The sequence below is a fragment of the Balaenoptera musculus genome, chromosome 4 (assembly GCF_009873245.2).
Source record: "Balaenoptera musculus isolate JJ_BM4_2016_0621 chromosome 4, mBalMus1.pri.v3, whole genome shotgun sequence".
Classification (NCBI taxonomy): domain Eukaryota; kingdom Metazoa; phylum Chordata; class Mammalia; order Artiodactyla; family Balaenopteridae; genus Balaenoptera; species Balaenoptera musculus.
In genome coordinates, this window is record NC_045788.1 from 26,486,593 (window position 1) to 26,510,242 (window position 23,650).

General features: G+C 33.4%; 1 protein-coding gene across 1 annotated transcript in view; it reads right to left on the minus strand.

Moving 5' to 3' along the window:
• Positions 1-230: 230 nt before the first annotated feature.
• PLOD2 (procollagen-lysine,2-oxoglutarate 5-dioxygenase 2) overlaps positions 231-23,650 on the minus strand; it is a 107,739-nt gene continuing 84,319 nt past the window's right edge. The window contains exons 11-20 of the mRNA XM_036850206.1: positions 21,848-21,952; positions 12,389-12,514; positions 10,010-10,151; positions 8,790-8,852; positions 7,675-7,788; positions 4,633-4,698; positions 3,409-3,513; positions 2,092-2,238; positions 1,857-1,982; positions 231-1,686 (exon numbers count right to left, since the gene is read on the minus strand). Coding sequence (XP_036706101.1) covers positions 1,531-1,686; positions 1,857-1,982; positions 2,092-2,238; positions 3,409-3,513; positions 4,633-4,698; positions 7,675-7,788; positions 8,790-8,852; positions 10,010-10,151; positions 12,389-12,514; positions 21,848-21,952 — 1,150 coding nt within the window. The 3' untranslated portion in view covers positions 231-1,530. The remainder of the gene's footprint in view (positions 1,687-1,856; positions 1,983-2,091; positions 2,239-3,408; positions 3,514-4,632; positions 4,699-7,674; positions 7,789-8,789; positions 8,853-10,009; positions 10,152-12,388; positions 12,515-21,847; positions 21,953-23,650) is intronic.

Consider the following 23,650-nt stretch of genomic DNA (forward strand, 5'->3'; position numbering starts at 1 on the left):
CACTTGTAAAATAAGTTAGATCAAATCCCTAGTCAGTCTGAAATTGAAGATATTACAATTCAATTTGGAATTCAATAACTAGAATGTTTATTAAGTTCTGATATCAGTAAATGTACCAAGCAAAATTTAAAAATCACAGCCTATTGCATCCAGATATTCTTTCAGTATACTCCACCGTACATTCTCTTCTAAAGATAAATCACCAATAATAGAGAGAACAACAGAAACTTATTTTAAATTATTTTATTTTTCATAATTTTCTAACACATGGTGTTAGAAAAATGAAATTTGGCACCATGACTTAAAACTTTTTTCAAGTTTAACCTTTAAATTAAAAACAGTAGCTACAATAAGAATATTTAAACCTCACTCAGAGTAATGGTAAAAAAATCAAGTCACAAATTTTTTTGTGTTGGGGAATTTTTTAAAGTGGGATAAAAGGAAGGTAATAAAAAGAGTAAGAAGGATAAAACGGAGACTATGCTGGGAAGACAAAAAAGTGAATCACCCTCCGGAAGAAAAGAATTAGGAGGAAGACAAAGGGTAAAAGGGAAGAACAAAGGCTCACCAACTTTATTTTCCTGATATAAAATTCAAGTACTTAAAAACGTAAAAAGAGTTTTTTAAAAAAAAATCATAAAGTGTTACTACTAATCTCAATGAAATTTTCTTTTTCCTCATTATTTTCTAGAATTAAAAAGAAAAACCCTGTTTTGAGTTAAGGACACCTGCTGATCTTAAGTTGATACTTGATGTACTTTAAGAAATCGAAAGGCTCAAAAGCTTTCCTAAATCTAACATCTACTTAATATAATCCACCTTGGAAAATTCATCTGAAGGAACATAAGGCTTGATTTCTACTGCAAATGTAAAAAAATCTGTCTAACAATCTAAACAGAAATAGTTTCCACTGGATATGTACCTCAGTTGTATTTTGTACTAAGTTTCTTGAGGGAAAACATTGTGTAATATTGTTCTTTGTATTCCTTCAGTAACTACTGTAAAAGGTACCTATATAGGCGGTCAAAAAAGCACTTACACAATTAGTTGCATACAAATTCAGTTAGAACTCCAGTTTTTCAGCATTTCACAAATTGAAATTTTTGAAATTTTCATTTATATCCATTTTGTCTACATGTTGATAAATAAAACTCTTCCCAGCCTTTTAATAAGAAAATATTATTAGTCTCATTTGTCACTTGTATATCTGTACCTGAATACTTTATCAACTGAAACACAAATTCAGAAAATTGTCATTATTCTCAGAGACAATAAGGCATAGAAATAAATATTTGCTTTTACATTTTTTTTCCTTTTTCTTCTTCTTCAATCTGTGTTTTAAGGCTCAGAGCAGACATTAAGAAATATCAATTTTTTATAAGAAGTTTTTCAAATGTTTGGCCCAAAGTGAAGTTGTTCTGTGGAAGTTATTAAAATTTTCTTCTCATCGTCTCAAGCACAACTTCAAAGACATGTTCATGCCAAGCATCCATTCCGAAAGAAAACTGAATTCAATGAAAAGTAAATAACTTAGGGATCTATAAATGACACGGCGATGTATCTCGTTCCATTTTTAACAGGAAGTCCTTCATGCAAATGCGTGAGTCTCCCTGGATGCATGAAACTCCAGCCTTTTCTTGGTGACTCAATAGAGCAATTGTACCTTAGAAATTTGCATCCACCACCCTAAAAAAGATAGACCAATAAATGTATCAACTTGTTATGTTTAATTTTTAATGAGAGATAAAATTCAAATGATGATATCTAAGCAGAATCTAAAAGAAAATAAGGCAAAGCCCTTTCATAATGATGTATTTCTTTTGAAAAATGTAAAAAAAAAAAAAAGCCGTAATTACCTGAAAATCTTCTCCCACATTATTGAGTGCAATGTTGATGGTAAATGTAGAAGCGTCATGATGAGGGCGAAGAGAGCGTTGTCTTTCAGGGGAGTATTTTACTACAAAATTCAATAGTGCAAACCCCTAAAAGAGCAAAGTAAATCAATGGATTTGCTTATCAATAACAATATAAAATAGGACATTTGTGTAAAAACTGGTAGGAGGTAGGCAGCAGGAATGGGAGGATAATTACCTTAGTATAATAGCCTGCAAAGACCTTCAGCGTAACAGGTGCAATAAATTCCCGGATAAAATGAAGCCATACATTCTCCAGACCAATTTGCTTCATGTGGATATCATCAGTTGGGACATTTTCATAACCACCAGATATACGGCTATCCTAGAAAGAGTATTCACGACATCATAAACTGTGGTCTGTGTGCAATTCACACTTACATTATCTTGGAATTTTTTTCAACCACAAGATCATAATAGACAATAAAAATAACAGTTCAATTATGGTGTACCATCTGCTTTAATTGCGAAACTATCAAAATAACTTAGATAACATGGCTTTGCAAATGTATCAATGATGAAGCAAAGTATTACAGAGTAAGACAGCTTTCCTACTTATTTAATAGATATGTGAGGTCTGATGAGAAAGTAAATAAAATTGATTGCCAAAGCCTTCCCATTTCCCCTAGAAAATGAGTTTTTTTATGGTGAACCTTCAGGCAGTCTTAGCTGGTGATGGGCATAGATTCTGTTTGTCTGCCACTTGGATTACCTGTCACTGAAAATAAACTTTCCCTGCCACGTTCCTCACTTTTATTTTGTGGCACCCAAAGTGCTTCTGTGATTGCTTTTCATTATCCTACCACCTGCTGACTTCAAGTTCTTCCTCATACTTTGAACTTCTGTCTTCCTGATCAGCTAACTAGCTGGGGAATATATAATTGAGCAGAGGCAGTGATATTCCAGAATATTCCACTAAAATTCCTCAGTACTGTGAAGGAGCTGGCATCTGTGGGTTCTCAGAGGAAAAGAAATACCTTGAACCACCTACAGTAATGCTTTCAGCCAAGTCTTTGACTCTGAATGTAAATGCAAAACTGAATTACACCAAAGGCATTCAAATAGATTCCTCCTGTCTATGTTTACACAAAAAAAATAGCTTTGGCAGTCAACCAGAGAAACTTTGTCTTGGTATTTTCACTATAGCTCACTGCAAAAATGCAGAAAATAAAAAGTGGCCTTGGAGAAGAGCAATATCACACAATAGGCATGTATTACCTTACCATCCCCAGCCAGGAGACACTGACCCTTAAGGCCTATCCAGTGTAATTGGAGATGAAACTGAGGCCCGGATAGATTAAATGTTAAACAATTAGTACCAGAATTAGGCTAAAAACAAGAGTTCTCTTGACAGCCTTGGGTAGCCCCTTCATTTAGGTCTAAGACTCAGAGATGTAAGACAAAAAGGACAAACCTCCTCTACCTTCTCTAAATATCTACGCTCCTCCTTGCCCCACATACACATTTTAGTTCTTTGTGTGAAATGACAACTTACATGATGTTTCCCCCCAGACCACTGGCCATAATGCTCCATTTCTTCCACCAATTCATCGCAGGCTTTTTCAGAAAATATAGGAAACCAAAAAACATCTGGACAAGGCTATTGATAAAACATGACATCACCATTAAGAGAGTAACATTTTGTGTCTTCTTACTAAGAAATGGCATTTCAAAAGTATAGAATATTCAATATTTATCTCACTTAGATGTCTTTAAGAAGTTTGCCCAACATTACTGACATTACTGTTACAAACAATACTAGTTTGGGTTTTTTTTTTTTAAACAATTTCTAAGACTTTTATTTTCATTTATTTACTTATTTTGTTTGCATTTTAAACAAGACGTGTTTAAATCTGTGCAATCAAGACGTGTCTCAGAGACACAGTTGGCCAGGCAGCCATAGTGGTGTAGTTGTTAATGCCACAGGGCCTGTACACTTGGTCAGGCATTCATTCTGTCCTCACTTTGTTTGTTTGTATGTATCTGTGTGTGCACATGCACACATTTAGTTGGCACTGCACTTGTTGACTTGCCCTTTGAAACATCTTTTTAAATGATTTACACTACCACTCATTGAAATGAAATGCTATTATGTATACAGTGCTCTGTAACATATAACATCTATGCCTTAATAAGTCTAAAATAGCTCTTTCAATATGCATAAAATAAAAAATTCTAAGTGACTAGAAAACATTGCATCATAGTTTAATTGGCAGTATTTTTTTCCTTTCTCACGGTACACAAAATAACAGAGCATCTCAGAATTAAACACATTTTAGACACTTTACATTCTCTGAAATAAGGTATTAGCAATAGTTTGGAACACTAACCTCAAACAGAGTTCATTTTTTAAAAGACCTCTCTGAGAAGAGACGTGTGGAGCTCAATTTCTTTCAAAGATAAACTTTCATTGAAAGAGGCCTACACCAGAGATCTGCCAAAAATTCCTTATTTTTGAGATAGCTATAATATTTGGGAGTATGCTAAAAAAATGGCATGATCTTAAAATTATTGTTAATTCTCATTTTTCTACATGTTTACAACTGTAGGACCCTTAAGGCTGTAAAATTGGTAATTAAGTCATATGAATTTTACCTAAAGGATAAAGTTTCTCCACTTTCACAACATCTGCTGCTAAAGCAGTATTGCATTAATAATATTCCCTGTTGGAAAATATAGCAAAAATGCTCTACATATCATAGTAATTATTAATACAAACCTGTTCAACTATATTTTCAGTGAAAATCTTTGAATAATCTCGGTTTATATACTTTTCCTTCCAGTCCTACAAAAAAATCAGTTGCACAGATTAAAGCAAAAACCTTTTCATAAATACTTTAATAGAAAACATAAAGTACATGCACTTTAGAAATTGCTCAAGCAATTTATAAATGACTACATGTAGTAGACAAAGTAGGAATTTTCAGAAACCGCAGTTTATGTTTTTTAAACTTTGCCTGATTCTATGTATGTTCACATCATTTTATGAAATGCAAAATTTTTATTTACGGAGTTTTATAACTCAGGATTTTAAAATTTGAGTAATCTTATAGTCACTATATTTATATGCTATATTCTATGCATATATATAGGTGTAGATAAATATGTGTGTTTTAAAAGTGAAAGATAAGGAACATAATCCTACCAACAAATATTAGTAAAAATTAATCCTACCAACAAATATTAGTAAAAATATTAGTATTAGTAAAAATTAGTAGGTAAATATGTGTGTTTTAAAAGTGAAAGGAACATAATCCTACCAACAAATATTAGTAAAACTTAATTAGTAAAAATTAGTAAATCTTGTAAAAATATTAATCAACTTGGCCTTACTTATAATTTTATAGTGAATTACTCTAAAATAATTTTGATTTTTTAAAATGTATTTAAAATTTCTGCCTTCAGTTTTAGATGTGTATCAAAGAATGATCATGGGGTTACTATTTCATATCTTTTAGTTACTGAAATTAAGGTATAAGACCATATATTGAAAAATAGCTCCTCTTCATACTAATTCATGAACCTGAATCTTCTCTTAGTCCAATCACTGACACGTAAGCCACACACTAAGATACACCAATTTTTGTCAATATCAGCTAAGGAATCCTTTTCCTGGGTCAAGTGTTTTATTTAAAAACCCAATATTTAAAGGGTATATATTAAAATATGAGTCAATATCCAAAATGATCTTTTCTTAAATATATTTAGACCATTTAACAAAATTCTTAATTTTCTCTTTGCAAAGTACAAATTAAGTGAGCAAAGAGGAAAGAATTGAGATATGGGTTCAAAATAATTCCAATCAAAATACGTTTCAAAAATATTTGTCTGAAATATATCTTTTGAGGCCACAATTCAGAAGGGCCCTGATAATTTATTTGCCATTCTTAGTTTTGCATATCTCTGCTTATATGTAACTCAGAAATTTTTGATATGGAAGAACAAAAGTTATCTTCAAATTCTTTAACAAATGTAATTTATACATAGTATATCATTATAAGGATCAAATTACTGTATTATCTCATTATTCCCTTTAATATTAATTGGTTCTCTGATTCCAAAACATGGGGGAAAATTAGCAGTAAATAATCATACATAACATTTCAGAATCTTTTTTTTTTTTTTTTTTTTTTTATTTATTTATTTATGGCTGTGTTGGGTCTTCGTTTCTGTGCGAGGGCTTTGTCTAGTTGTGGCAAGCGGGGGCCACTCTTCATCGCGGTGGGTGGGCCTCTCATTATCGCGGCCTCTCTTGTTGCGGAGCACAGGCTCCAGATGCGCAGGCTCAGTAATTGTGGCTCACGGGCCTAGATGTTCTACGGCATGTGGGATCTTCCCAGACCAGGGCTCGAACCCGTGTCCCCTGCATTAGCAGGCAGATTCTCAACCACTGCGCCACGAGGGAAGCCCTAAATATTTTTAAGTATTCTTTCCTGGCATCATTATAGATTTTTTGAAGTTAAAGAAACAAGCTCCTAAGATTTTACATTAAAGCATTAATATTAACTTTTCATTTTAGACTGCTTTTCAAATATCATGGAACAAACTGACTTTACTAATTTCTTAGAAGTTCTGATAATGGGATAATCATTAAATATTTTGCTATGGGATACCCCTCATGAGGCATGTCAGTCAGGCTAATTTACCAAAAACAAAACAAAGCATGGAAAGAAAAGCAGTTCCTATTATTTCTGATATATTCATTGCATACTCTCTAATGATTTGAATTCTCACACAAATATCTACAGGATATAACTTGGGACATTTTTTTCAGGAAGCTAATTATTACCCAAGAAATCAAATAATTCTGTCTCTCAAAATACCAAGAGATTCAGTGCCAAAGTAAAATATGTAATTCCACCCTCACCATTTAAAAAAAGCCTCTTTTCAATTCTACTCCTGTGAAATACGGAGATATGCAGCTAAAATGAAACAAAAGTATTTTTAAAATACCCCCAAAAAGTCAAAAGATATTCTTTTTCCTTCAACAGAGTTCCAGAGACCATTAAATTTACTATTCCCAAAAATCAACTACTACAAAATAAAAGAGAATTCTCATCAGGTGGATTGAGTCTTTGTAATTTAAAACTTTTACTATTGGGAAGGAGAAAACCATAAATAGTAGTATTACAGAGATTAGAGAGAGTATTTTCCTTTGAATAATTGTGCCAACTTGACTAAAAAAAACCAACCCAGTAAGACAAAAAAGGAAGTAATGCCTACATGATTCAAATCTTTCAGAGAAGAAATAATTTTGGCCTTCAAAAGGAAATCGTTTCCTCAACTTAAGACTTTATATGCTGAATCCACTTACTCTGCTATTTTCTCTAGCTATCTTTGGTGTACATTCACAAAATTGTTATAAAAAACAAACAAAATGATAAAATAAAATCCATTTTCACAAACTAACTTTTTGAATTTTTTTCCTGAAAGTCAAAATGTAATATTGTCATACGTGAGCTACTTGTAAACATTTTCCTCTGAAATTGTGATTAAAAATTTGTTGGAGTTTTTGAATATATAAAACAGAGATATTGGGAGAAATCAAAGAAACTGATAATTCCCTTCCCCAAACCTCATATGTCTTTAAAAAGAAAGTTCTTAGTCAAGAAATATAATTAATTATGCCTTAAAAATATATGATTAAAAATACCTTTTAAAGCCTCTTACCATATTTTCATATTATTAACCTAATTGATTTACATCCATTTAGAGTTATAGGAAAATAAGTAATAAATGAAGCTGAGCATGAAATACATACCACAGGATTTTCAAAAATCTGCCAGAGGTCATTGTTATAATGGGAAATATTATAATTAGCAGTTGATAATAGTCTTCCAAATTCATGTCTATTAGAAATGTACATAAACACACCCTATATGCCAAAAAATAATAGTATTAATAATCTTGGAGGAAAGTACAAGAACATAAATTTAACCACAGGAAAAATATACAGAAGATATTAATTTCAACTTTTATATCTCATTCAGGAACATGCATTTTTATTTTTCACATAAAACATGCATGATTTAAAATAAAAAATAAAATTTTCATTAATTATGAATTCAGACACCACACAAAACTAATTGATAGCACTGACACTCAACTGAGAAAAAGAAGAATAACTGTTTTTGTCCCTTTCTCATTGGTCCTAAATGTAGACATCAAGGAAAAAGAATTCCTGTTTGAAAGCAGAAATATTTTTGTGACACCAAAGTGCAATTAATTGTACCTCTTTCGGCTTCTTTCCCTTTTGAAGAAGATATCACATTTTTAAACAATAATTCAAATGTCAATTTTATTTTGTCAGTCTATTTCATACTTTTATTGTCCTGATATTTAAAGACTGAACACAGAAATTACTCCTGCATTATGAGGCAGCTAAAGAAAATCAGTCTCCTGTCCTTGCCCCAAACCAAATAAATGTGGCAAACACAGTTAAGGTAAGGTTGTTTCTTTTTGTACCTGTTTTAATAGTAAAAGAGTTAGTTAGTAATAAAAAAAAAAATGGTGAAGAGTACCCAAATCTCATTTTAATCAGGATGTACTTTATATTTACTCCTACTTCTTCTCTCCCTTAAAAAAACAAAAACTGGAAAAACTAGTTAAAGTGATTTGGATTTAACTTTCTCATTTGTCAACCATAAAATCTAAATCAGCCCAAAGAACTAAGAGGTGAATATCACACAATGCGTACCCCAACATGCAAAGCACACACATACATATACAGATTCAGAACCAACGAATACCGACCGTTTACACCAAGCTAAAAGGAAAGAAGACTCTTAAACTTTACTTCTAGACAATATCTAGTATTTTAATTAAATAAACAAAATTAAATAAACCAAAACAAGTAAAAATAAATAAAAATAACACCTTTGGGGGCCTGAGCATTTGGAATGTTTCCGGAGTAGGGGAGTCTTTTTCCCTTTGTAAAGTCTAAAATGAAGAGAAGGATTGGGTAAGTTGACCTGCACACCCACTCTCTCAGGTATTCTTAGGTAAACAAAAATAGCAGCCTTTGATCAAAAGCTGACATTCTGAAATGTCCTTCACAGACAACATGCAGAACAAGCAAAGCTTACAGCGCACACAAAGAAACAACTCCAGCCCTTTTTTTTCTGTTGGTCAAACATAAATCCAAGCTCATTCCTTAGTAGAATTCTCATTAGATAACAAAATTAAGACAAAGGAAAAAATGTGTAAGAATGGCCATTCCAGGATGCGCTGTTGAGTCAAATTAGCCAGACATGAGCACAAATTACAGTCACAAGTACTGAGTATAGTCAATATAACAATGGACATAAGTTTATAGGAAAAACAAATACATTCAAACAATACATGCCTTATTAAACCAGAAAAAAAGTACTTGCCAACTTTCCTGATTTTTTCCAAAATCACATTTGCTTATATAAATTTGAATAAAATAACCCAACCATTTTAAAACAGAAAACCATATAAATGTTTTAAGATGTATTAACACATTTTGAAAAACAAACTATTTTCTATAATCACAAGTTTTATCAAGAAAGTACATTTGTAGAATAGCAATGTATCATTAATTTTTCACATAGATTAAATAGACTACATGTTTCAATCCTTCTCCCAGATTACTGGTAAGGAACGTCTTTTTGAGAGTATGGGGTTAATAATGATAGAGAAAATATGGACATTGATTTCAGGACAAAAGTGTGTTTTTCTTAAATGTGTAACTGATCATTTCACCCAGACTTCATATAGTTAACTTTAATTAGGTCAGGTTTTAACTATAGAATTTCAAATGAAAGTAAAGGCAAATTCTTAAAAATGCAAAGCTGATTTGTAATAAATCTATGTTTATTATTGAAAATCTTACTGTTGCTTATGAGTTAACCTAAGCACCAAGCCTAACTTTTTTCAAGTTGTTTCTATAGGTAAATGTTCCACAGGTAAATTATTCTCCATAATTGCTTCCAGTATTTCAATACGGAACCAAAAAAATTGGCTAGTACTACAAATCAGAAAGAAAAAGGGCACCAAAACAAATGACACATCAAAACTGGGAAAGCAAGCCATCTTACAGAGACATTCAAGCAAGCCATCATTGTATACCCTACCATTTCTCTAGCATTTCGGCAAAGAGCCATATCAGGATCCAATTTATCACGAACAAAATAGTTCCTTTCATTCATCTCTGATCGGAGTGTCTTTCCTTTAATTAAGTACACGTTAGCCATGTATGGGACATTCCATATCCCTCTGAAAGTAAAGATAAGACGTTCCAAAATACCACAAATACGAAGTTTTATTTTTATGTTTTTAAAAATAAATGCCTTCAATGTTTTTAAATTTTGCAGATATAAACTACTGAATCAAGTTACACACAAATGCAAACACATTTAATGATATCTGGCACATATGTACACACACATACACATGAGATTACTTGGTAAACACTACATGCTATGAGATAAATCACTATCTCCTTACATAAACTTCATTTTAAGATCGATATGTTTGGCATTTTGGCTGTCATCCCTCACTCTGTTGATACAGCTAGAGTTATACTATTCTGTTGTACATTTAAGATTAAGCAGTCTGATAGCAAAAAATAGCACATCCAGCCAGTGGCGTACTGCAGCCAGCTCACACTGGCTCCCCAGAGCATTTAGCTTCCCTTCTGACTTCACACTGCAAGCTTGAAATCAGCCGTGGTAGAACTATTCAGAACACAGAACTGGGCAAACACTACAAATCAGGGCATCCTCCAACCCAAAGAACTAGTTGTTAGACATTTACCAGCACATCACTGAATACAGCCTAAAATTCTCCTAAAATATGGTCTTTTGAAATTCATTAAGCTATCTCAATTGTCTGTAGAAAAAAGAAGATATAAAGAAACACAGCTGGAAGTACATGAGCGTTGGGAGACACTGTTTATTTTGTCCTTCATTCTTTCCCACACTTGTCTCCTTACTCTGAACATGACTCATTTCATAAAAACAATATAACAGAGGTTCACCTGAAGGGATATGCCTTTGCTTTTAGAGCACAGAAAGGGAAGATCCTGACCAAGGAAATGTAGTTAGATATTGAAAGCAATATAGGTAACATCATTTTGTCTTACTAGATGAGCCTCAAAGGAAATGGCCAATCAAAAATATACAATGTGTCTGCTGAATTCAGAAATTAATCACTGGTATGGTAGAGTGTGCACTGTTTCAATTTTAAAGGAAAACACACACACACACACACACACACACACACACACACACACGTCACAAGATGTCATTCTTTCATGTAGCTTTTATTCATAAGGTACATTCTTCTATTAACTAAATCAAAAACCTCTACTTTATTCTTTTCCTTACACTTTAGACAACAATTACAGGAGGTTGGACAGAAAAACACCAGTGCCTAAAACAACTTAAATGAAATATGAGTTCTCTATTTCTACTTCTGTGAAGCCTTAGCCCTGCTATACCCACAGACAATATCAGGCATATGGTCTATCCTGATCATTCCAGAATCAATTAACGTACTTTGAAACAACAGAATATGATCTTAATAGCATTTTCTCAGTTATCATGCTTCTTAACTGCAGCTAACAAAAGCCTTTATCATTTACATCATTCAAATTTACTATTACTGTTTTTACACCTATTATTATTTTCACAAGCAAAACATCTCTTTACCACTCAACTGTTCAACAAGAAGTGTGTGGGTTTTTTTTTTTTTCTAAATTTTAACCCTTTTTAATTGAGCTGATGTATCTGAGAAATTAGGCAAAGCACTTAATGTCTCAGTCACTCTGGTCCATCATCTGTATGAAAAACAGGACACATTCTTCCTTAATATTACCTTAGCAAAAAAACTACTTCAAGTGTGATTAATTTTTAGTTTAAAAAATATCAATTGTTACCTTTGAAATAAATATCAATCATGCACATACTTTGTAGTAAGTATATTCTTTTCAAACTCTAGAAATGGAACTCATACTGGCAAAGCAATTTCTCTTTAAAGCAGAATACTAGCTGCTTGCAAAAATTCTTGCAGAAAGGAAAATTCTTGCAAAAGGAAATGTTGGAAGGTTTGATTGTTGGTGTTTCTGTTTGCTCATTTATAAATTTTATAAGCTATCAAACAACCTTCACCCTGGCCACTAAAGAAATTAGCTAAACTAAATTCCCTTTCCAAACTTTAAAGAATATTCCTCTTCTAACAACCATAAGATGACTACCCATGGTAATCATACATTGCCTTTTAGTATTTCCCACAACTGAGAGTTTGTGCCTTTGAAGATTTACAACTTTAAGAACAATTTTTTAAATATTAGTTTTACACTAGTATTGCAGGATCCCAAGTGGTCTCCAGGTCTTCAAATTTCCACTTAACATAAAGAGATAAAAAATGTTTTAAAATTCAATATAATATTAACAAGACCATATCTTTAGATAAAAGTATTTTACATTAAAAGATCAAATCAAGTAACTTACACTCTATTCCCTTGAACAATATCCACATAATCTTCAGATCGAGCGTAGTATCCATCAGGACTCAAGGCCCCCCAGAAGTTGGACCACAGCTTTCCATGACGAGTTACAAGAGGAGCAATGATCTTTCTAAAGATGAGAGAAAAACAAATCCAGATAATTATTTATTTTTTAACTGCCACAGAATTATGTGTTTTGGGCTTAACATGACACAGAAAACAATAAAGTTCATTTAGCACACATGTAGTTAGTCCAAAAAACTAAATGTAAAATAAAATAGAGAGGAATTTCCTCCCCTCACTTTTTTAAAAATAAGTACATTGCTGACTTTCAATGATGTTTTTTAAAAAAGACTAATGAGAAAGGAAAAGTAATTGAAAATGTGAATGAAAGTATAAAAACAACTTTTAAAAGTATCATACTTATATCCAAAGAGTATAACTACCTTAATTATTTAGTTATTTTAGTATTTCGAAAATTATACTAAATGAAATCAAATATCTTCATTGTTATTAGGCAGACGTAACAGGCCCTGGTGCATTAAGGTATCCAGTAAATATTTGCTGAATAAAAAAATATATGAAGATGGGCTGAGATATTTGTAAGTAGGCCAGTTTTCCTAAAGTTAAGCCTTGAATTACTTTAAAGTATGTTTCCGTTTTTTTTTTAAACTTTTAAAATGGGTTGTGCTAGCCCTGGCAACACTAAACATTTTTCTGGTCTTTTGACTATTTTAGAAAACAAAATAGAAGGTAACTGCTATACCGTGCTGTCTCACTACCTACCAGGAAAGCAGCCCCTTTAAGACAAGTATATGTTACAAATTCAAAACATGTCAGATTTCTTTTAAGGAAATCTAATTTATAATGTGTCAACATTTTCCAAATGAGGTAACAAAATCTGAAGTTCTGCTAGAATTATTTTTAAAATGAAGTAAATTGTAGTGGTGTCATACAATTTTGAAGAAAATCTCACACAACTCCTCCAAGAGGAAGGTTATAGACCAACTATTTCCACAAAAAAACCTATTTCACAACCCTCCAATCGTGTGAAGACCAGGTGTGCCCTTTCTCTTACCTATGGAAAAGTGACACACAGTTTGTAAATACACTTCATACAAAATAATGATTGTAGTTTATTTTTCCTGGTTCCTATTAGAATAAAATGTTAACCAGATACATTTACATTTTGTTTTGTTTAGAATACCTATAATATTGGAAATAAAAACATAAATTAGAATCTACATATTATGTTAATCTAAGGAATGAATGATAATTCAATGTTGATACCTAACAAGATCAAATATTTAATAGAAAAAAATCTTGTAATTTATAATCTTAGCTGCCTGACAGAGCTGGGGAAAGAGACATTGAAAATCAAAATCCAACAATCATCGACAGGAAGACACTGGAATGCACCAAAAAAGATACCCCACATCCAAAGACAAAGGAGAAGCCACAATGAGACGGTAGGAGGGGTGCAGTCAGAGTAAAATCAAATCCCATAACTGGTGGGTGGGTGACTCACAGACTGGTGAACACTTATACCACAGAAGTCCACCCACTGGAGTGAAGGTTCTGAGCCCCACATCAGGCTTCCCAACCTGGGGGTCTGGCAACGGGAGGAGGAATTCATAGAGAATCAGACTTTGAAGTCTAGTGGGAATTGATTGCAGGACTTTGACAGGACTGGGGGAAACAGAGACCCCACTCTTGGAGGGCGCACACAAAGTAGTGTGCACATCAGGACCCACGGGAAGGAGCAGTGACCCCGGGGGAGACTGAACCAGACCGATCTCCTAGTGTTGGAAGGTCTCCTGCAGAGGTGGGGGGTGGCTCTGTTTCACTGCGGGGACAAGGACACTGGCAGCAGAAGTTCTGGGAAGTACTCCTTGGTGTGAGCCCTCCCAGAGTCTCTTACTAGCCCCACCAAAGAGCCCAGGTAGGCTCCAGTGTTGGGTTGCCTCAGGCAAAACAACCAACAGGGAGGGAACCCAGCCCCACCCATCAACGGTCAAGTGGATTAAAGTTTTACTGAGCTCTGACCACCACAGCAACAGTCAGCTCTACCCACCACCAAAGCCTCCCATCAAGCCTCTTAGATAGCCTCAACCACCAGAGGGCAGACAGCAGAAGCAAGAAAAACTATAATCCTGCAGCCTGTGGAACAAAAACCACATTCACAGAAAGACAGACAAGATGAAAAGGCAGAGGGCTATGTACCAGCTGAAGGAACAAGATAAAACTCCAGAAAAACAACTAAATGAAGTGGAGATAGGCAACCTTCCAGAAAAAGAATTCAGAAAAATGATGGTGAAGATGATACAGGACCTCGGAATAAGAATGGAGGCAAAGATCGAGAAGATGCAAGAAATGTTTAACAAAGACCTAGAAGAATTAAAGAACAAACAAACAGAGATGAAAATACAATAACTGAAATGAAAACTACACTAGAAGGAATCCATAGCAGAATAACTGAGGCAGAAGAACGGATAAGTGACCTGGAAGACAGAATGGTGGAATTCACTGCTGTGGAACAGACTAAAGAAAAAAGAATGAAAAGAAATGAAGACAGCCTAAGAGACCTCTGGGACAACATTAAACGCAACAACATTCGCATTATAGGGGTCCCAGAAAGAGAAGAGAGAGAGATAGGACCAGAGAAAATATTTGAAGAGATTATAGTCGAAGACTTCCCTAACATGGGAAAGGAAATAGCCACCCAAGCCCAGGAAGCACAGAGAGTCCCATACAGGATAAAGCCAAGGAGGAACACACCGAGACACATAGTAATCAAATTGGCAAAAATTAAAGACAAAGAAAAATTATTGAAAGCAGCAAGGGAAAAACGACAAATAACATACAAGGGAACTCCCATAAGGTTAACAGCTGATTTATCAGCAGAAACTCTACAAGCCAGAAGGGAGTGGCATGATATACTTAAAGTGATGAAAGGGAAGAACCTACAACAAAGATTACTCTACCCGGCAAAGATCTCATTCAGATTCGATGGAGAAATCAAAAGCTTTACAGACAAGCAAAAGCTAAAAGAAATCAGCACCACCAAACCAGCTCTACAACAAATGCTAAAGGAACTCCTCTAAGTGGGAAACACAAGAGAAGAAAAGGACCTACAAAAACAAACCTAAAACAATTAAGAAAATGGTCATAGGAACATACATATCGATAATTACCTTAAACATGAATGGATTAAATGCTCCAACCAAAAGACACAGGCTTGCTGAATGGATACAAAAACAAGACCCATATATATGCTGTCTACAAGAGGCCCACTTCAGACCTAGGGACACATACAGACTGAAAGTGAGGGGATGGAAAAAGATAGTCCATGCAAATGGAAATCAAAAGAAAGCTGGAGTAGCTATACTCATATCAGATAAAATAGACTTTAAAATAAAGAATGTTACAAGAGACAAGGAAGGACACTACATAATGATCAAGGGATCAATCCAAGAAGAAGATATAACAATTATAAATATATATGCACCCAACATAGGAGCACCTCAATACCTAAGGCAACTGCTAACAGCTATAAAAGAGGAAATCGATAGTAACACAATAATAGTGGGGGACTTTAACACCTCACTTACACCAATGGACAGATCATCCAAAATGAAAATAAATAAGAAAACAGAAGCTTTAAATGACACAATAGACCAGATAGATTTAATTGATATTTATAGGACATTCCATCCAAAAACAGCAGATTACACTTTCTTCTCAAGTGCGCACGGAACATTCTCCAGGATAGATCACATCTTGGGTCACAAATCAAGCCTCAGTAAATTTAAGAAAATTGAAATCATATCAAGCATCTTTTCTGACCACAACGCTATGAGATTAGAAATGAATTACAGGGAAAAAAACGTAAAAAACACAAACACATGGAGGCTAAACAATATGTTACTAAATAACCAAGAGATCACTGAAGAAATCAAAGAGGAAATCAAAAAATACCTAGAGACAAATGACAATGAAAACACGACGATCCAAAACCTAAGGGGTGCAGCAAAAGCAGTTCTAAGAGGGAAGTTTATAGCTATACAAGCCTACCTAAAACAAGAAACAAGAAAAATCTCAAGTAAACAATCTAACCTTACACCTAAAGCAACTAGAGAAAGAAGAACAAACAAAACCCAAAGTTAGCAGAAGGAAAGAAATCATAAAGATCAGAGCAGAAATAAATGAAATAGAAACAAAGAAAACAATAGCAAAGATCAATAAAACTAAAAGCTGGTTCTTTGAGAAGATAAACAAAATTGATAAGCCATTAGCCAGACTCATCAAGAAAAAGAGGGAGAGGACTCAAATCAAAAAAATTAGAAATGAAAAAGGAGAAGTTACAACAGACACTGCAGAAATACAAAGCATCTTAAGAGACTACTACAAGCAACTCTATGCCAATAAAATGGACAACCTGGAAGAAATGGACAAATTCTTAGAAAGGTATAACCTTCCAAGCCTGAACCAGGAAGAAACAGAAAATATGAACAGACCAATCACAAGTAATGAAATTGAAACTGTGATTAAAAATCTTCCAAGAGACAAAAGTCCAGGACCAGATGGCTTCACAGGTGAATTCTATCAAACATTTAGAGAAGAGCTAACACCCATCCTTCTCAAACTCTTCCAAAAAATTGCAGAGGAAGGAACACTCCCGAACTCATTCTATGAGGCCACCATCACCCTGATACCAAAACCAGACAAAGATACTACAAAAAAAGAAAATGACAGACCAATTATCACTGATGAATATAGATGCAAAAATCCTCAACAAAATACTAGCAAACAGAATCCAACAACACATTAAAAGGATCATACACCACGATCAAGAGGGATTTATCCCAGGGATGCAAGGATTCTTCAATATATGCAAATCAATCAATGTGATACACCATATTAACAAATTGAAGAATAAAAACCATATGATCATCTCAATAGATGCAGAAAAAGCTTTTGACAAAATTCAACACCGATTTATGATAAAAACTCTCCAGAAAGTGGGCATAGAGGGAACCTACCTCAACATAATAAAGGCCATATACAACAAACCCATGGCAAACATCATTCTCAATGGTGAAAAACTGGAAGTATTTCCTCTAAGATCAGGAACGAGATAAGGGTGTCCACTCTCACCACTATTATTCAACATAGTTTTGGAAGTTCTAGCCACGGCAATCAGAGAAGAAAAAGAAATAAAAGGAATACAAATTGGAAAAGAAGAAGTAAAACTGTCACTGTTTGCAGATGACATGATATTATACATAGGGAATCCTAAAGATGTCACCAGAAAACTACTAGAGCTAATCAATGAATTTGGGAAAGCTGCAGGATACAAAATTAATGCACAGAAATCTCTTGCATTCCTATACACTAATGATGAAAAATCTGAAAGAGAAATTATTGAAACACTCCCATTTACCATTGCAACAAAAAGAATAAAATACCTAGGAATAAACCTACCTAGGGAGACAAAAGACCTGTATGCAGAAAACTATAAGACACTGATGAAAGAAATTAAAGATGATACCAACAGGTGGAGAGATATACCATGTTCTTGGATTGGAAGAATCAATATTGTGAAAATGACTATACTACCCAAAGCAATCTACAGAATCAATGCAATCCCTATCAAATTACCAATGTCATTTTTTACGGAACTAGAACAAATCATCTTAAAATTTGTATGGAGACACAAAAGACCCCGAATAGCCAAAGCAGTCCTGAGGGAAAAAAACGGAGCTGGAGGAATCAGACTCCCTGACTTCAGACTATACTACAAAGCTACAGTAATCAAGACAATATGGTAGTGGCACAAAGACAGAAACATAGATCAATGGAACAAGATAGAAAGCCCAGAGATAAACCCACGCACCTATGGTCAACTAATCTATGACAAAGGAGGCAAAGATATACAATGGAGAAAAGACAGTCTCTTCAATAAGTGGTGCTGGGAAAACTGGACAGTTACATGTAAAAGAATGAAATTAGAACACTCCCTAACACCATACACAAAAATAAACTCAAAATGGATTTGAGACCTAAATGTAAGACCGGACACTATAAAACTCTTAGAGGAAAACATAGGAAGAACACTCTTTGACATCAATCACAGCAAGATCTTTTTTGATCCACCTCCTAGAGTAATGGAAATAAAAACAAAAATAAACAAATGGGACCTAATGAAACTTCAGAGCTTTTGCACAGCAAAGGAAACCATGAACAAGACGAAAAGACAACCCTCAGAATGGCAGAAAATATTTGCAAACGAATCAACGGACAAAGGATTAATCTCCAAAATATATAAACAGCTCATTCAGCTCAATATTAAAGAAACAAACAACCCAATCCAAAAATGGGCAGAAGACCTAAATATACATTTCTCCAAAGAAAACATACAGATGGCCAAGAAGCACATGAAAAGATGATCAACATCACTAATTATTAGAGAAATGCAAATCAAAACTACAATGAGGTATCACCTCACACCAGTTAGAATGGGCATCATCAGAAAATCTACAAACAACAAATGCTGGAGAGGGTGTGGAGAAAAGGGAACCCTCCTGCACTGTTGGTGGGAATGTAAATTGATACAGCCACTATGGAGAACAGTATGGAGGTTCCTTAAAAAACTAAAAATAGAATTACCATATGATCCAGCAATCCCACTACTGGGCGTATACCCAGAGAAAACCATAATTCAAAAAGACACATGCACCCCAATGTTCATTGCAGCACTACTTACAATAGCCAGGTCATGGAAGCAACCTAAATGCCCATTGACAGACGAATGGATAAAGAAGATGTGGTACATATATACAATGGAATATTACTCAGCCATAAAAAGGAACGAAATTGAGTCATTTGTTGAGACGTGGATGGATCTAGAGACTGTCATACAGAGTGAAGTAAGTCAAAAAGAGACAAACAAATATCGTATACTAACACATGTATGTGGAAACTAGAAAAATGGTACAGATGAGCCGGTTTGCAGGGCAGAAGGTGAGACACAGATGTAGAGAACAGACATATGGACACCAAGGCGGGAAAACTGCGGTGGGGTGGGGATGGTGGTGTGCTGAATTGGGTGATTGGGATTGACATGTATACACTGATGTGTATAAAATTGATGACTAATAAGGACCTGCAGTATAAAAAAACAAACAAACAAAACAACTAATACTAAACTTTCATTGGGTTATTTGTATGGAAATATGTTAATATAAATGTTTCAGACATTACGTGAAATTTCTAAAAATCTTATATGTTCTGGTGTAATAAGTCATAATTCTAGTTATTACTTTAAAATGTATATCTCAGAAATAACTAAATTTCCTTGTCAATTGCACCATTATGAACTTTCATCAAATCTTTAACTGTGGTCATTTTTAAGTCTTTTGTCATTTACAGACAGTTCTGGGTGTACTCTGATGCTTTTGCAAATATGTTCCTATAAAAGGGGTTCATCTTCAAGGAATTCATAGAAAGACTCTGACAAGTACAGGTTTCTGGTAACTGTACTGCTGAACTGAATGAATAAGCATTTTCAGAACTCTAATGAAAAACTGATGAACTCATAAAAGTGCTAACAAAAGATCAAGATAAAAAAAAAATTAATTACATGGGACTGAGTGAACTGATGAGGATGATTATAATTTTTGTGACTTTCTGTTTGAATTAAAAAAAAAAATCCCACAAGGACTCAGAGGCAAAGAATATACAAATCAATTTTCACTGCAAAGTAAAGGAGCTGTTACAGTGGAGGATTACTGGACTGAATGTCAATATTATGACACAGTATGAGTGTGTTTCGTGTTTGGTAATTGCAATCATTGTTGCTTTTGTTGTGGTCATCCATGTACAATGCTTGGTGTCAGTCTATTTATCTCTTGTAAAAATAAAATACAGTGTGTGTGTGTGTGAAAAAAAAAAAACCTTCTTCATACTTTTTAAGCTTCCTTTCTGCTTATTATATAGTTATATTCATTGAAATATATATTTCTACTAGGCTTAATACCTGTTACTTGCTGGGTAAAAATATGAATGAGCACAATAATGAAATTCTTTTACACTTATTATTTTGCTGTCTGCTTTGTACCAGTTTTCATTGAAATACTTGTCTATATATATTGTGGTTACCTATACATTCACATTTATTGCATTTTGTTGCTTGTTATGCATTTTTACTGATATATCTTCTCTGTCTGTATGTATTGGCTAGGAATTCATTCAAAATCACCTTCGATCATGTTTTTTGGTTAATAGTATTCACTAAAATAGAGTGGGCAAAATTCACTTTCATAATATTGCATGTATGGTACAGAATGTCATTTGTTAGTAAATTCATTATGCTTTGATACTTGCCACATACCCCAGTTTTCATTAATATCTATGTATTTCTTTTTTGTTATGTAATATGTTTTTCATGATTTTTCTTTGTCTTTCTAGAAATTATTGTATCTTCCTCCATATAAATCATATGCAATAAAAATAAATAAATAAATAAATAAACCTTTTCTATGTTAAGCCAAAAAAAAAGAAAATCAAAATCCATCTTCTGTGTACCTCAATGTTTTCAGTATGGTATTAGAAGATTAATACTGAGAGGTTTTAGCTTTTGAAATAATAACTGAATTCTCAAATTGACAAATTACACAAACGATGGATTAGTAGAGTATAATAGACTTCTTACCTATTTTATTCAGAAAAATGAAAACAGTAATTCAAACGTTTCATTGCTAACCATTCCATTTGTTAAGAGAAATGATTGTGTTAATAATATATGTGAACATACACAGAGTAATACCTGGTACTTAATAAGCACTCACTAAAGGTGGGGTATTAGTGAGAGTATTCATAGTAGTAGCAGCAGTAGTAGTAAATGAAGATTAATATCATTATAAGGTGGTATAGATGGTGCCTTTTACCCATTTCAATTCAGTTAAATGAAAACAGGTACTGCCTAGAGATAATTAGTTCAGTACTAAACAAAATCACAGGTCAGGCTGTGGAATAATATGTACCTCTGAAATTTCTTTCATATTCTAAGAACTTCCAACTCTGTAATAACTTTTTAGGTCTGAAGTTTTATGAAATTCTACTTTAAAAATATCTGTGGAAAATAAGACAATTCTATTTTTAGATAGATCACAATTTCATCTAGCTTTAAATAGAAAAATAGGCCAAATATAATTGATAAACATCAAATTTGTGATTGTAACTAATATTGAATATTTTGAAATTTTCATCAGGTTGTTTTCTATTTGACTTCTTTAAAAGAAAACTAATTACTTAGAATTGAAAGTTTATAAGGTGTAGAAAATAATTTCTTGTGAGTTCCCTCAATTTGCTAAACACAGACAAGTAATTATAGCATGTCCACGTAGATACAGAAAATAATTATAATTTTAAACATGAATTGCCATTGAATCATATATAGTACCTGTTTTGTTCAATCAAAATTTTTAAAGTCCTTGGATTTGTCAAAACAACATCTGCATCCACACTAAAGTAATAATCACAGTTTTCATCCTGACGGCAAAAATCCCTGTCATTGAAAAAGAAATAAAATATGCATTAAATAAAATAAAGATTTGCTAGTTGAAAAATGTTAACATAAAGCTCATAAGCAAAATAAGGTTTCTCTAAAATACTTTTCTAATCAAAATAGTAAGACTGTATCCAAAAGGATAAATATTATCTTAAATTTCAAAATGGTCAGTTGATCAACACAGATGTTCACGGGTAGAGTGAAACTAAAAATTTTAGGGCAAGTGAAATATATTTTCAAGCCACTAAATACTTCAAAGCATAAAACATCCAGTCAGAAGGGCAATTTATAATTCAGCATTTAATTCTCTCTAAAAAGGGAACATAATTTATATCAATGTATTTATCAACAAATTTTTTTCACAAATCAAAATGTTTTCTGCACACAGACACACAAACACACATTCACAGTGTAAAATCCTGTATATCCAACAACTCAGTTTTAATTGAATCTTGGAAATACAGGTGTATAACTCTTTAGGTGTTAATACTTTTTAAACTTGATTTGCGTGGAATTCTTTCTAAGATGGTCATTGCCCTGCTCCTTATCCGGGGACACGGATTGTGATGCATGCTTTCTTGGTAGAGTCTGGAGCGTTATCAGGAACGCGAAGGAATGAACTACTTGTGATACATGATAGGCTTCCAAGTCTTACGGTTTCTGCATTTGGAGCTCTCTCTTTCTGAGCTCTCCTCCCTCACTGCTGATCCGAGTTATCACTTTCTGCTACTGTCAGTGTTTACCTCCATGACACATTTGTTTCTAAGCAACTGTCAAGCAGGACACCAGACAGGAAAGTTTGTTAAAATTGTGCAAAACAATTAGAGGAAATTTTTTTAAAATACTGTAACTATGCACGGTGACAGATGGTAACTAGACTTATTGTGGTGATCATTTCACAATGTATACAAATATTGAAGCTGTGTTGTATACCTCAAACTAACATTATATGTCAATTATACCTCAATAAAAATGAAAATCAAATAACTTTTTTAAAAACAGCTCAAATTATCTTGGAAAAAAATTTTAAAATGTATACCGCATGATTTCAAGATTAATATAAATCCCTAGTAATAAAGTGTAGCACTGATCTTAGAGCAACAAAACAGAATTGAGAGCTCACAATCACTCATAAATACTCAGTTATCTGATTTTTGACCAAGGCCAAGTCAATTAAGCAGGAAAAGAAAAGCCTTAAATTAAAAAGGAGCATTGAAACAACTGGAATTTCATTTGCAAAGAATAAAAGTTGACCCCTACTTCACTCCAAACATAAAAATGTATTCAAGATGAATTGCAGATTGAAACATCTTAAACATAAATGCTAGAATGATAAAGCTTATGAAAGAAAAATTCCAAAGAATGTCTTCATGACACTGGAATAAGAAAGATTTCTTAAACAGAAAATAAACCCCAAAGCACAAAGCATAAAAGAAAAAGATGAAATAGAATTTTATTAAAATTAAAATTTCTTCTCATTAAAAGGCAATATTTAAAAAGCAAAAAATCAAGCCATAGAATGGAACAAATATTCACAAAACATTATAGATAGAGATAGAGATAGAGTTTAGATCGATAGGTAGATAGATAGATAGATTTTGTATACAAAATATATAAAGAATTCCTACAAATACACAACAAGATAACCCAATGTAAACAAAGATGCACAAAAGATTTAGATACCTTTAGATACCT